Source organism: Schistocerca cancellata, chromosome 5 (assembly GCF_023864275.1).
Source record: "Schistocerca cancellata isolate TAMUIC-IGC-003103 chromosome 5, iqSchCanc2.1, whole genome shotgun sequence".
NCBI lineage: Eukaryota > Metazoa > Arthropoda > Insecta > Orthoptera > Acrididae > Schistocerca > Schistocerca cancellata.
Window position 1 is genome coordinate 647,529,186 of NC_064630.1, and position 12,969 is coordinate 647,542,154.

At 41.4% G+C, this 12,969-nt stretch overlaps 1 protein-coding gene across 1 annotated transcript in view; it reads left to right on the forward strand.

Annotated features, from left to right (window-relative positions):
• Nucleotides 1-12,826, forward strand: part of LOC126188084 (uncharacterized) — a 103,389-nt gene extending 90,563 nt beyond the window's left edge. Inside the window, exon 10 of the mRNA XM_049929539.1 lies at nt 11,628-12,826. Coding sequence (XP_049785496.1) covers nt 11,628-11,823 — 196 coding nt within the window. The 3' untranslated portion in view covers nt 11,824-12,826. The remainder of the gene's footprint in view (nt 1-11,627) is intronic.
• Nucleotides 12,827-12,969: the final 143 nt, after the last annotated feature.

The window sequence follows — 12,969 nt, forward strand, 5'->3', positions numbered from 1 at the left end:
TTTGCCTATTTCAAAACAAGGTGCTTGGTCAGCCTCAATTCAGATTTTGAAAGTGTCTCTTCACAGAACATGCTATTATCTTGAATTCAGGAATCAGATTATACAGAATATAAATGACAAAATACTGGTAATTGGTATTTTCTGTGGCTTGTCAAAGTATTTATTGTGCAAGTATGATTATTCTTGCCATAAAGAAGACATGTTAAGTCACAGATAGGCACACTTGCACAAAGCTTTCAGCCACATCCTTCATCAGTAAAAAGAAACACACACTCTTCATATGCACAAGCAAGCATACCTCATGCACACGACTGCCAACTCCGGCAGCTCATGGCCGAATTGTAATTTGGGCTTGAGCTGCCGGAGCTGGTGGTCATTTGTGCATAAGAGTTGCTTGCTTTCTCTCTCTCTCTCTCTCTCTCTCTCTCTCTCTCTCTCTCTCTCTCTCTCTCTCTCTCTCTCTCTCTCTCTCTCCCCCTCCGCCCCCCCCCCTTCCTCCTCTCTTTCTTTTACCAATGAAGGCTCTGACTGAAAGCTTTGTATAAGTGTCTTTTAATTGTGTCTGTCTGCGACTTAACTAGCAATCTATCTTTTCCTACATTGTTGGTATTCGTACTTGAAGTTTCCGTTGTTTTGTATGATTATTCTCCTAGATAAGCTCAGATATTATGGTGTCAACTTTTGCTGGTATTGGTGTTCATTCTGACTGACTAAAAGATTGGACAGTGTGCGACTAAGAAACCCAGGGGGTGTACACAATGAATCTTCATTTGAATGGGGAGTAACTGCTCCTGGTGTACGAAAGGGATCATTATTGGATCCATTCTTGATTTTGATAAATAATAGCTATTGTGTATCCAAGAAGCAGAAATAATTCCTTACGGACAATGCAAGTAGTATAATAAAGTGTAATGGAAAAACTTCAATACTTAAATATACAAATAAAATTTTTTGATAATACATTCTCTGCAAATGGACTGCTGCTGACTTTAGATACACATAATACATGCAATTCAGTATTGCATAAGGCCTTGCCACATCATTAGGATTAATGCATAAGGGTAAATCAATAAATAAACAAATATCCTAAATTCTTAGATGTTCATATTGACAGGAACCCCATTTGGGAGTCGTTAGATTTAATGTCTAAGCTGTCAACTTCTGTGTCATGGAAAAAGCACAACTGGAGATAAAAATATCATAAATGTGATTTTCTCCCATTTTCATGCATTAATGTCTTCTGGCATCATTGTGAAGCAACTCGTAACTGAGGAAGAAAGTGTTTGTAGCATACTATTGTGAAATAAGGTTAATATATGGTGTCCACCCTAGAACTTCTTGTGACAGATCTTAAAGTAGGACACACTGTCTAACTACCTCCATTTGAAAGCAGAATGGTGCAGCTGGTTGATAGAATGGAGATGGCCTGTGCCATTTCCTTTTGACTCCTCCAATGGCATGTTATAGTAAGTGGTACAGACATATAACTGCAAATAAACAAAAATTGACACTGTAACTTTTTTTATTCTTCCAGGGTGAGAGATATAACTTTGAGTGCACCTCATATCTTCCAACTCATTTTCATTCACTTCCTCTTTAATTTCTATAATATAGTCTTAAAATTCATTTCCCTTATACAGCCCTTTTATGCATAATTTCAATCTTTAGTGTGCCCTTCTTTGCTGACTACTTGCTTGCCATCTGAGCTCTTAATATTCATACAGCTGCTTATCTTATTTCCAAAGATATCTAATTTTGCTATAGGTAGCCACTATCTCTCTCATAGACATGCATGTCTCCTCTAGCCATTTCTGCTTTATTTGCTTTGCACTTCCCATCAATCTCATCTTCAGATATTTTCCCTATTGCCTGCTTCATTTTTAAATTTTCAACTTTCACTATATCGTGTTATCAAAGGACTCCTGCTAGATCTTATTTCACCTATTTAATCCTCTGCTGTGTTTACTTTCATCTGTCAAAGCTAACCATCATTCTGTTGTATTCTTTTCCTCAGATTATCAATCATTGCCAAATTCTCCATTTCAAACTCTCGACAACCATTGGTTCCTTAGACAAGTCCATGTCCCATCTCCTTAACTTCCTAATCTTCTGCAATTCCATAGTTTTAAATCTGCAGTTTATAACTAGTCAATCACGTCAGAATAAAGATCTGTCACTGCAAATGTTTAAAATCTGGTTTTGAAATCTGCCGTACCATTACGTAATCTGTCCAAAATCTTCTGGTGTCTCCAGCTCTCTTCTGCCTATACACCCATCTGTAATTGTTCTTAAACTAGATGTAAGCAATGATTAAATTTTGCTCTGTGCAAAATTCTACCACATGGCTTCCTCCCCCCCCCCCCCCCCCCCCTTCCAGTTAATGTTCTCTCATTCTTCCTTCTCTTCTTTTTCCCACTTTTGAATTGATACAAATTTAATTCTTTTCTACCATAACTATCTGAATTTCTTTTACCACCTCATACATTCTTGCAATCTCCATCTTTGGAGGTAGGTATATTTATTTGTATTACTGTGATGAATCTGCTTCTGTGTCTGTCTTGGCTACAGTAATGCATTTGCTAAACTATTAAGAAAGCTCGACTTGCATTCCTATTTTATTACTCATTAATTGTACTCCTGAGCTCCCCCTCGTTGATTTTATGTTACACTGTATTCACCTAACCAGCAATCTTTGATTAAGAGAGCAGACATTCCACGCTCCAGCCTCTAGGGCACCAGGTCTGATGACATCCTCCTGGGTAGTCCCTGTCTAGCAATCTGAAGGAAGGACTCTTTTTACCTCTGGAATAATTTACCGAAAGGGATGCCACCATCATTCAACCATACAATATAGATGCATGTCCTTTGGGAAAAGTAACTGCTGTAGTTTGCTGATATTCACAGCCATATTGTCAATCACTCAGAGTTTTGCCCCCACAACTACTGAAGAGGCTTCAGGAACTATGTTAGTTTGGTCTGTCCACAGACACTCCTCTGAAGTGGTTCCACTTACAGCTCAGCTGGCTGTATCATTCATTCATGCATGTACGCCACCCCACTGCTGCAAGGTCCATAGTTTTGGGTGAGGGAGGCTCCCTCCAGATGGTTTTCATTTGGTTATTTCATCCTATAATTCCTACCCTTTAAGCGGCTGTTAAGTGTGCTTCTTACTTTGTATCATTTATCTTTAAGATGTGGTTTTCGGTCCATTTATTTATACAAATGAAGTGTTACTTAAACATCCTAATTGAAAATTTGTAGTTATTTTTGTTGCACAGCATTCTCATTTCATTAAGGTGACAAGACATCCTTTTTAGTGATGAATGCTCGTCTCACTGTCTAGCTTCAGATTTTGTGATCTTACAGTTTCTTGTTGCTATGTCGTATCAATGTTGATTGCTCAGCATTTTGTTGGTGAATGCTGTCCCGCTCTTGCCTGCTTCCATATTAAAATTATAAAATATGGCACTAGTTGTACTCTCTGAAACTGAAATGAGAAGATTTGTTTATCTGTTACTCCTGTCATTACATGTTCTGATTTTTATAGCCATAATGTTGTGGGGTGTTTCCACTCTGAAACATTAGTACACCCAGTGTTTACAATGGATATGAGTCAATTCTGCTTGCAGGTCTGGCCCGAGTGGGTCTCCTCTTAACACTCCTAAGTGTTGACATCGGCAGTTGTCCTTGAAAAGTGCTAATATGTTATTTTTATTTTATTTTTTTTTTATTTACGCACGAAGTTCCATAGGACCAAATTGAGGAGCAAATCTCAAAGGTCATGGAACGAGTCAGTATATGAAATTACAACATAAAAGTAATAACAGATGAAAATGAAATGTTCATGAACGTGAAAAAAGTCAATCCATAAGTTTACGTAAACACAATCAACAATAAAAGAAGAATCAGCTTAATTTTTCAAGGAACTCCTCGATAGAATTGGAGGAGTGACCAATGAGGAAACTCTTCAGTTTAGATTTGAAAGTGCGTGGATTACTGCTAAGATTTTTGAATTCAAGTGAGAGGCCAATGTCAAAATACCCATATTTGTGAACAGGGGTCAGCAAGAGGTTTGTGAAGTTCCACCAATTATTGCCCAAACCATCTGTTTCTGAGCCCAAAAATTTCCTTTTAGAATCGTAAGAGTTACCCCAAAATATAATACCATATGACATAAGCAAATGAAAATAAGCAAAGTAGACCAATTTTTGTGTCGAACGATCACTCACTTCAGATACTGTTTGAATAGTAAAAATGACAGCATTAAGTCTTTGAACAAGATCCTGAACGTGGGCTTTCCACGACAGTTTACTATCTATCTGAACACCTAGAAATTTGAACTGTTCAGATCATCTAATCATATGCCCATTATGTGAAATTAAAATGTCAGGTTTTGTTGAATTGTGTCTTAGAAACTGTAGAAACTCTTACTGTGATTTAGCATTTGTTTATTTTCTACAAGCCATGAACTTAGGTCATGAACTGCACTATTTGAATCGAAGCCAATGTTGCACAACATCCTTTATGACCAAGCTAGTGTCATCAGCAAAGAGAAACATTTTAGAGTTACTTGTAATACTAGAGAGCATATCATTTATATAAATAAGGAACAGGAGTGGCCCCAACACTGACCCTTGGGGCATCCCCCAAGTGTGCCCCACTCAGACCTCACATCACAGCCATTCTCAACATTGTGGATAATGACCTTTTGCTGTCTGTTGCTAAAGTAAGAGGTGAACAAATTGTGAGCTACTCCACATGTTACGTAATGGTCCAACTTCTGGAGCAATATTTTATGACCAACACACAAACACCTTAGTTAAATCAAAAAATATGCGTAGTGTTTGAAATCTTTTGTTGAACCCATCCAGTACCTCATAGAGAAAAGAGAATATTTTCAGTTGTTAGACGACTTCTAAAGCCGAACTGTACATTTGATAGCAAATCGTGTGATACAAGATGATCAATTATCCTTACATATACAGCCTTTTCAGTAACCTTTGCAAACACTGATGGCATAGAAATAGGTCTTACCTACATTATTCCTTTCTCCCTTTTTAAAAAACGAATTTACTACTGAGTACTTTAATCATTCAGGAAACTGACCACTCCTAAAGGAAAAATTACAAATATGGCTAAATACAGGGCTAACGTGTGCAGCACAGTACTTTAATATTCTACTAGGCACTCCATCATAACCATGAGTCCTTAGCCTTCCATCTAGCGTCCACTCAGGAGCTAGATGTTGCTCAACCCGTAGCTCCTATGGAAGTTGGTCAGGCTACTTCGCAATCGGTGGCGGCAAGCGCTTCTAAGGTGTGACCTATCCCCCCCAGGTTCTTTCATGTCTTCACAATCGGATACCATTATCCTTCAATGGAATTGTCATGGTTTCTTCCACCACCTTGCTGAGTTGAAACAGCTTTTGTGCCGCTTCCCTGCCACTTGTCTGGCAGACCCCCTCCCTCTGTGGCTACCGGGACTACTATGAGAACTGTGTAGAATACGACAGGGTGTCTGGCAGTGTCTGTGTTTACATTCTTGCCACTGTTCCTAGTGCCCCAGTGCCAATTCCCACGGCTCTCGAGGCTGTGGCTGTTAGAACCCGGGCAGGAATGGAGCTTACCATCTGTTCCCTCTACCTTCCCCCGGATGTGGTTGGCCCCCCTCTTGCTGACCTAGCTGCCTTGTTCACCTAGCTCCCCCCACCATTCCCCATTTTGGGGAATGCCTTCCACCCTTTATGGGGTGGGGCCCAGATCTCGGGCCAGGGTAGGAATGTTGAGGCTCTCTTGGCACAGCAGGACATTTGCCTCCTTAACGCTGGTGCTCCCATATATTTCAGCTCGACTCCTGGCACATACTCGGCCATTGACCTCTCTCTTAGTGGTCCAGGTCTTCGTCCATACCTCAGTTGGAGGGTCCACGACGACCTCTGTGGTAGTGACCACTTTCCTATCCTGATTTCTCTTCTTCAATCGCAACCCCCCTGACCAGCTGCCACGATGGTCTCTTCGTGGAGCTAATTGGGCAGCCTACACCTCGGCTACAATGGCCATTGCTCCGCTTCCTGGTGACATTAATTTGGCAGTGGACGAGGTCACTGGCCGTTGTTTCTGCTTCCGAGGCAACTGTCCCCTGTTCTTAAAGTTCCCTAAGGTGTAAGTCAGTCCATTGGTGCGTACCGGAGATTGCAGAAGCTATCCGGGACTGCTGGCGAGCCCTGCAACGACACCGGTGTCATCCTTCCCTAGAGAATCTGGTTGCCTTTAAACAGCTGCGGGCCCGGGCTCGGCGGTTAATCTGGCGGAGCAAACAGGGCTGCTGGGAATGATATGTTGCCACCATAGGTTCTTGCACCTCACCATCTCAGATGTGGTCGCGGGTTCGGCGCATTTTTGGCTTTCGCCATCATGCGTTTGTCCCTTGCCTTTCTCTTCGGGGTACACTTCGTACTGACCCACTCGCCATCGCCAAACATCTGGCAGAGTACTTCGCTCGTAGTTCCGCGACAGCAGGCTACAGCGCAGAATTCCGCGTCATTAAAGAGCAGGCTGAGCATACGCAGTTGTCGTTTCGCACACACCGTTGGGAACGATACAACGCCCCGTTTAGTGAATGGTAGTTCCAAAGTGCCCTTACAGCTCACCCCAATACCTCTCCAGGTCCAGACCGAATTCACAACCAGTTTCTTCGCCATCTTTCGGCGCACTATCAGGGTGAATTGCTTGCCCTGTTTAACCGCATCTGGACGGGGGGCGTTTTCCCAACTCGGTGGCAGGATAGCGTTACCGTCCTGGTGCAAATCCTCTGGTGGTTGATAGCTATCGCCCTATCAGCCTTACCGACGTTATGTGCAAACTCCTGGAACGGATGGTGAGTCGGCGGCTCATGTGGATCCTAGAAGCTCGGGGCCTCCTGGCCTAGCAACAGGGGGGCCTTCCGCCAGGACCGCTCAGCGATTGACAATTTAGTCTCGCTAGAGTTGGCTATTCATACAGCTTTTACTCAGCAAGAACATCTAGTTGCTGTTTTCTTTGATCTTCGGAAGGCGTACGATACCACCTGGTGCCATCATATCCTTGCTACGCTGCATGAATGGGGCTTACGGGGTCCACTTCCGATTTTTCTACGGAATTTTCTCTCCAATCGCTCCTTTCGAGTTAGAGTTGGCACTTATTTTAGCTCTGCTCATATTCAGGAGAACAGTGTCCCGCAGGGCTTGGTTCTCAGTGTTCTCCTCTTTTTTGTGGCAATTAATGGTCTTGCGGCTGCAGTGGGCTCATCGGTCTGTTCCTGTATATATGCCGATGACTTTTGTCTTTATTACAGTTCCCCAAGCATCAGTGTCGCTGAATGGTGGCTGCAGGGAGCTATCCATAAGGCACATTTTTGGGCATCCAACCATGGTTTTCAGTTCTCAGCCTCTAAGACCCGAGTGATGCATTTCTGTCGTCGTCGAACGGTCCACCTCCATCCAGAGCTCTACCTTGCCAATGAACTCCTTCGTATTGAGATGAATTGCTTTCTTGGCATGCTGTTTGATGCTCAGCTCACTTGGACACCTCATCTTCGTGAGCTCAAACAACGATGCTGGCGGCACCTCAACATCCTTCACTGCCTCAGCCACACTGTTTGGGGGGCTGCACGAACAGCCCTCCTATAGCTCTGTAAGGCCTTAGTCCAGTCACGTCTCGACTACGGGAGTGGGGTGTACGACTGAGCAGCACCTTCAACGTTGCAGATCCTTGACCCGATTCTCCATTGCGCCATCAGACTGGCGACGTGTGCCTTCTGCGCTAGTCCGGTGACTAGCCTTCTTGTAGAAGCTGGAATTCCTCCCCTACAATTCCGCCGCCAACAGTTGCTTGCGTCATACATTGTCTGCATCCATGCCTCGGCCGACCACCCAAACCGCAGGCTCCTTTTTCCATCTGCTGCACTCCCCTCCCCACGACGGTGGCCTAGGTCGGGTCTCCCGATCATGGTCCGCGTTTGTTCCCTTATCTCGTCACTTGAGTCCCTCCATCCTTCCGGCCCTCTTCTACCCCTCCTTGGTCCCTCCCTCGCTTGCGGCTTTGCTTGGATTTGTCCTGCGACTCCAAGTCCTCCGCTCCACCTGCCAGTCTTTGTCAACAATTCATGGCTCATTTTGCCTCGTTTCGCGATGCAGATGTAGTCTACACCAATGCTTCTGTGGTTGATGGACGCACTGGGTTTGCTTTGATCCATGGTGACTATGTTGAGGAGCATTCCCTGCCTTGTGGGAGCAGTGTTTTCACTGCGGAGCTGGTTGCTCTTTATCGTGCACTCGCTCACCTTTCCTCCTGCCCTGGGGAGTCATTTGTCATCCGCAGTGTCTCCTTGAGTGGATTTCAACCACTCAACCAGTGTTTTTCTCGGGACCCTTTGGTGTGCGGTATTAAAGATGCTGTTTTTGCTCTGCCGAGTGTGGTCGTTCAGCGACGTTTGTGTGGACCCCGGGCCACATCGGCATTCCAGGAAACGAACGTGTCGATCGGTTGGCCAAGCAGGCCACCACTTCGCTACCCCTGGAGCTGGGTCTCGTGGAAAGAGACCTCCAGTCAGTCTTACATCGCGAGGTCCGCAATGTCTGGAGCTCTGAATGGTCTGTCTTCAACATGCCAAATAAGCTCTGCATGATAAAGTCGTCCACGGCCGTGTGGAACTCATCCTTGAGGAGCATGCGTAGGGACTCAGTTGTTCTCTGCCGTCTCCGAATTGGACATACACGGTTGAGCCACAGCTATCTCCTTCGCCGTGAGAACCCACCCAAGTGTCGCTGTGTTACAGGGATGACAGTGGTTCATCTTCTGATGGACTGCCCCCTTTTAGCCCCCTTGCAGCAATCCTTTAATTTACCAGCTGCACTTTCTTTAATTCTAGGTGATAATGCCTCTATAGCTGACTCAGTTTCACGTTTTATCTGTGCAGCTGGGTTTTATCACTCACTCTAGTGTGGGCGCTCTCGCATGATTTCTCAGGCTACACCCACTCCAGTGACTTTTAATTGTGACGTGGATACCAAAATAGTGTCTTTTATGGTACCAGGTTGTGTTGGTACCTCTATCAACGCTTTCCATCTGTAGGTTCTTCGTTTGTCGTTGAGTGGTCGACCTTTTACCTGATCCATCAACCACTGTAGTCTGTTTTACTCTAGTCAACTATTTGCTCTGCTCCTTTTAAGTGTCCTCTATTTTGTGTTATCGTGGTGTTCATTTTAGCTCTGTACCCCTTGGCGTTCCCTCCCTCTGGGTGCAGACGTTACGCTTTTCTGTATAGGCCTTTTACAAGTATGTCTGTTTGGAACAGGGGACTGATGACCTCGATGTTTAGCCCCCATCAAATCCCAAACCCAGCCAACCAACTTTAGCCTTCAGTGATTTAATTATTGACTCAATCCCCCTTGTCCGTATCACAGAGGAGTATTTCAGACATCAATCTCAGAAAGGCATTTGTCAAGAAAGTTATTTGATTCCCTGTAGAAACTAAATTTTTATTTAATTCACCAGCAATGCTCAGAAAATTATTGTTAAATACTGTAAATATATCTGACTTATCAGTAACATAAATATTTTTACTACGAGCTAACTTTATATCATCGACCTTGTGCTGTTGACTGGACAGTTCCTTCCCAAGTGACCATATGGTTTTAATTTTATCCTGTGAATTAGCTATTCTATTTGCTTGCCACATACTCTTTGCCTTCCTAATAACATTTTAAAGTACCTTACAATACTGTTTGTAATGGGCTACTGTAGCTTGATTGTGACTACTTCTAACAGTTTAATATAATTCCCACTTTGTTCTACATGGTATCCTTATCCCATTAGTCAGCCGCCCGGGCTGCCTATTACAGCTAGTGCCCCATTTAGAACTTGCTAATGAAAAGAAACTCTCAAAGAGCATGAGAAATGTGTTAAGGAAAGCATTGTATTTATCATCTATGTTATCGGCACTATAAACATCCTGCCACTCTTGTTCCTTGACAAGGTTTAAAAAAACTCGCTCTTGCTGTTGGATTAACTTTCCTACATAGTTTGTAATTATATGTGACATTTGTTTGAGTACAAAAGCCTTTTAGTGTTAAAATATGTGCATCATGGTCTGAAAGGCCATTCACCCTTTTACTAACAGAACGCCCATCTAGTAATGAAGAATGAATAAAAATATTGTCTAAGGCTGTGCTACTGTTCCCCTGCACTGTAGTTGCAAAAAACACAGTCTGCATCAGATCATATGAATTTAGGAGATCTACCAACATTCTTTTTCTTGTCATATACAAAATTTATATTGAAGTTACCACATATACCTAATTTCTGGTACTTCTTACAATGCGAATCAAGAACCCATTCTAGCTTGAGCAGAAATGGTCTGAAGTCAGAGTTAGGGGACCTATAAACAACAACAATTAGAAGTTTAGTTTCACCAAATTCAACTGCCCCTGCACAACATTCAAATATCTGCTCAGTACAGTGCCATGATCCATCTATGGACTCAAATGGTATACTGTGTTTTTCTTTACGTGTATAGCCACCCCTCCACCCGCAAGGAACTCCTGGAGAAACAGCCAGCTAATATGTATCCTGGTAAAGGAAGCATCTGAATTGTCAAATTATTTAAGTGGTCCTCAGACATACCAATAATTTTAGATTCAACATCTATAAGCAGTTCACTAACTTTATCTCTAATACCTCTTATATTTTACTGAAATATGCTAATTCCTTCTCTATTTGGAAACATGACATCCTCTGAAGGTGAGCTCTTAGTTAGAGGGACCTCCTGTAAGAACTATAGTCACAGTATCATTTTACCCATGCTGGATCTTTTGAACTCCTTGGCTGTTAACGATTGTTGGTGAATAAGCCAGCACTTGTGGCTGGTTGTTATATACCACCCTCTTAAACCATTACAGAATAATTCATACAATCAGTGTTGAACTTAAGAGTTTTATAAATGACAACATGGTCACCTTTGCCTACCGTTAAGATTTGTTTCACTATTATTGCAATTTTGGTCCTATGATGTTAACAAATAGTGTATTGTAAAGATAGAGATTTAAATTGTATGAACTGTCAAAAGAATGGAGATATTTACATAATTTGCACCTCTGTTGTGGAATAACACTTTGTGTCGCATTCTTCATTTGAAGAGAGTACACAAGGTGATATACTTGTTTTCTGTTGATGAATTTATAATTTGATTAGTAGTTAGCGGGCTAAGAGTACAAATTAAATAATAATTTTGTATGTGAAGTAATAGTGGAATTTTCATACTGAAATATATATTGTTGTTGTTGCTGCTGCTGCTGCTGCTGCTGCTGCTGCTGCTGCTGCTGAGAGGCGTCATTTGGATGTAGAGCTTCATAAAGTACTAGTGTTGAAAATGGCTTCAATGTCATCGCTGGTAGCATGTTCCCTTCATTACATTTGTTTCTCTCAGCAAGTGGGAAATCTGATTTAAGTTTGTGGGTATTAATTTTTTACATTGCATCTATGTTTATAGAGTAACATTTCCAATTTTATTGTCTATCTTGTAGGGACACATTTGTCATCTTGTTAAGTATGTTAACGTCTTGTTTGTTTACAAAGTTAATTATATTGCAGGCTGAGTGCTGACCTTGGTGTGGAGCCAAAATCTTTGCATTATGTGGCAACTCCAGTACGACGAAGCACCAGAAAATCAAATAACCCGTACAAATCCTCATCGGTAGTTTGTGTTGGATCTTTGAACACATTGCAGCCTGATGTTCGTGATTCAGTTGTTTTTGTATCAAATACTGCATTAACACCTAAAGTCTAAGTTTCTTATACTAATTTATAATAGTTTGACAAACTCCCAATATGCTTTTTTTACATTTGTAATGAAATATTTAAATTTTTATTTTTATCATGTGTTATGTCTGTGTCAGATGCATGAAAACCATAATTTAACAAGTATGAAAATGCTTAAATGCTTTTGTAATGGATCAGACCATGTGAAATCAACCGATGGCCTGATTCCTGACAGCCCGAATACTGATAATTTTTTTGTTCACAGGAATAGAATAAAATTACAAAAATCAGATTCTAAATAGAGGTTCAAGTTCACATTATTGGTTGATTTCACACAGAATGACCCAGTGGTGGACTGAAAGTGGGCTTGGGGAAATTGTCAGCTAATGAAAATAATATATTCAGAAAAATCTTGTGCTGTTTGTGTTAAGAGAACAAATTCAGTGAGTTCTCAGAATGTATGGAGATAACTGTAATCTGGATGTGTGTGTACTTTGTTTTTGTTACTTGCTTTAGATGGGAATATTATTAATGTTGTAAATAGTGTTACTTCAGTTTTATAGAAGTAATTTAGTTTTGCTAATGTTGTGTGTTGTGCATGTGGAAATAATTTTATGTTAGAATTTTGTTGGCATTTTTTAATGACTACATATCTAATATGGATGCAAATGTCAATATTGTTTTATGGGCCGAACACTATGGAGTACTTGGAAATACAAAAACATTACCTGTAAAAATTCGTCTTCAGTAACTGTGTTTTGTAAAGTGTTGTAACCATTGCTTTTCTTCAGTATCATATTAACTTACGATAGTTACTTTTCAGCTTAGGTTATCCATTGTAAATGTTAATCAATCAAAGATGGACAATTCAGAGTTGCTAAAGTGGTCAGTATGTAATATAAATGTAATTTTCATGTATTTAAAACACTAATTTCATATAGAATGTAAAGAGGCTTGTAACATTTTCTGTACTTGTATTACTGTAAATCTGTTTTCTGATAATGACTCATTAAAAAATGACAGTCACTTGATTTTTTTTTTTAATTTTTGAGTTTCATAACACATACTTAACCCTTGACTGGGCATGCACAGAAATATGAAGAAAAATATTAATGTGAGGACTGCACTTACTTGTCATCACCGATTTGTCCAAATTTGTTATTTGCGGGGCTTG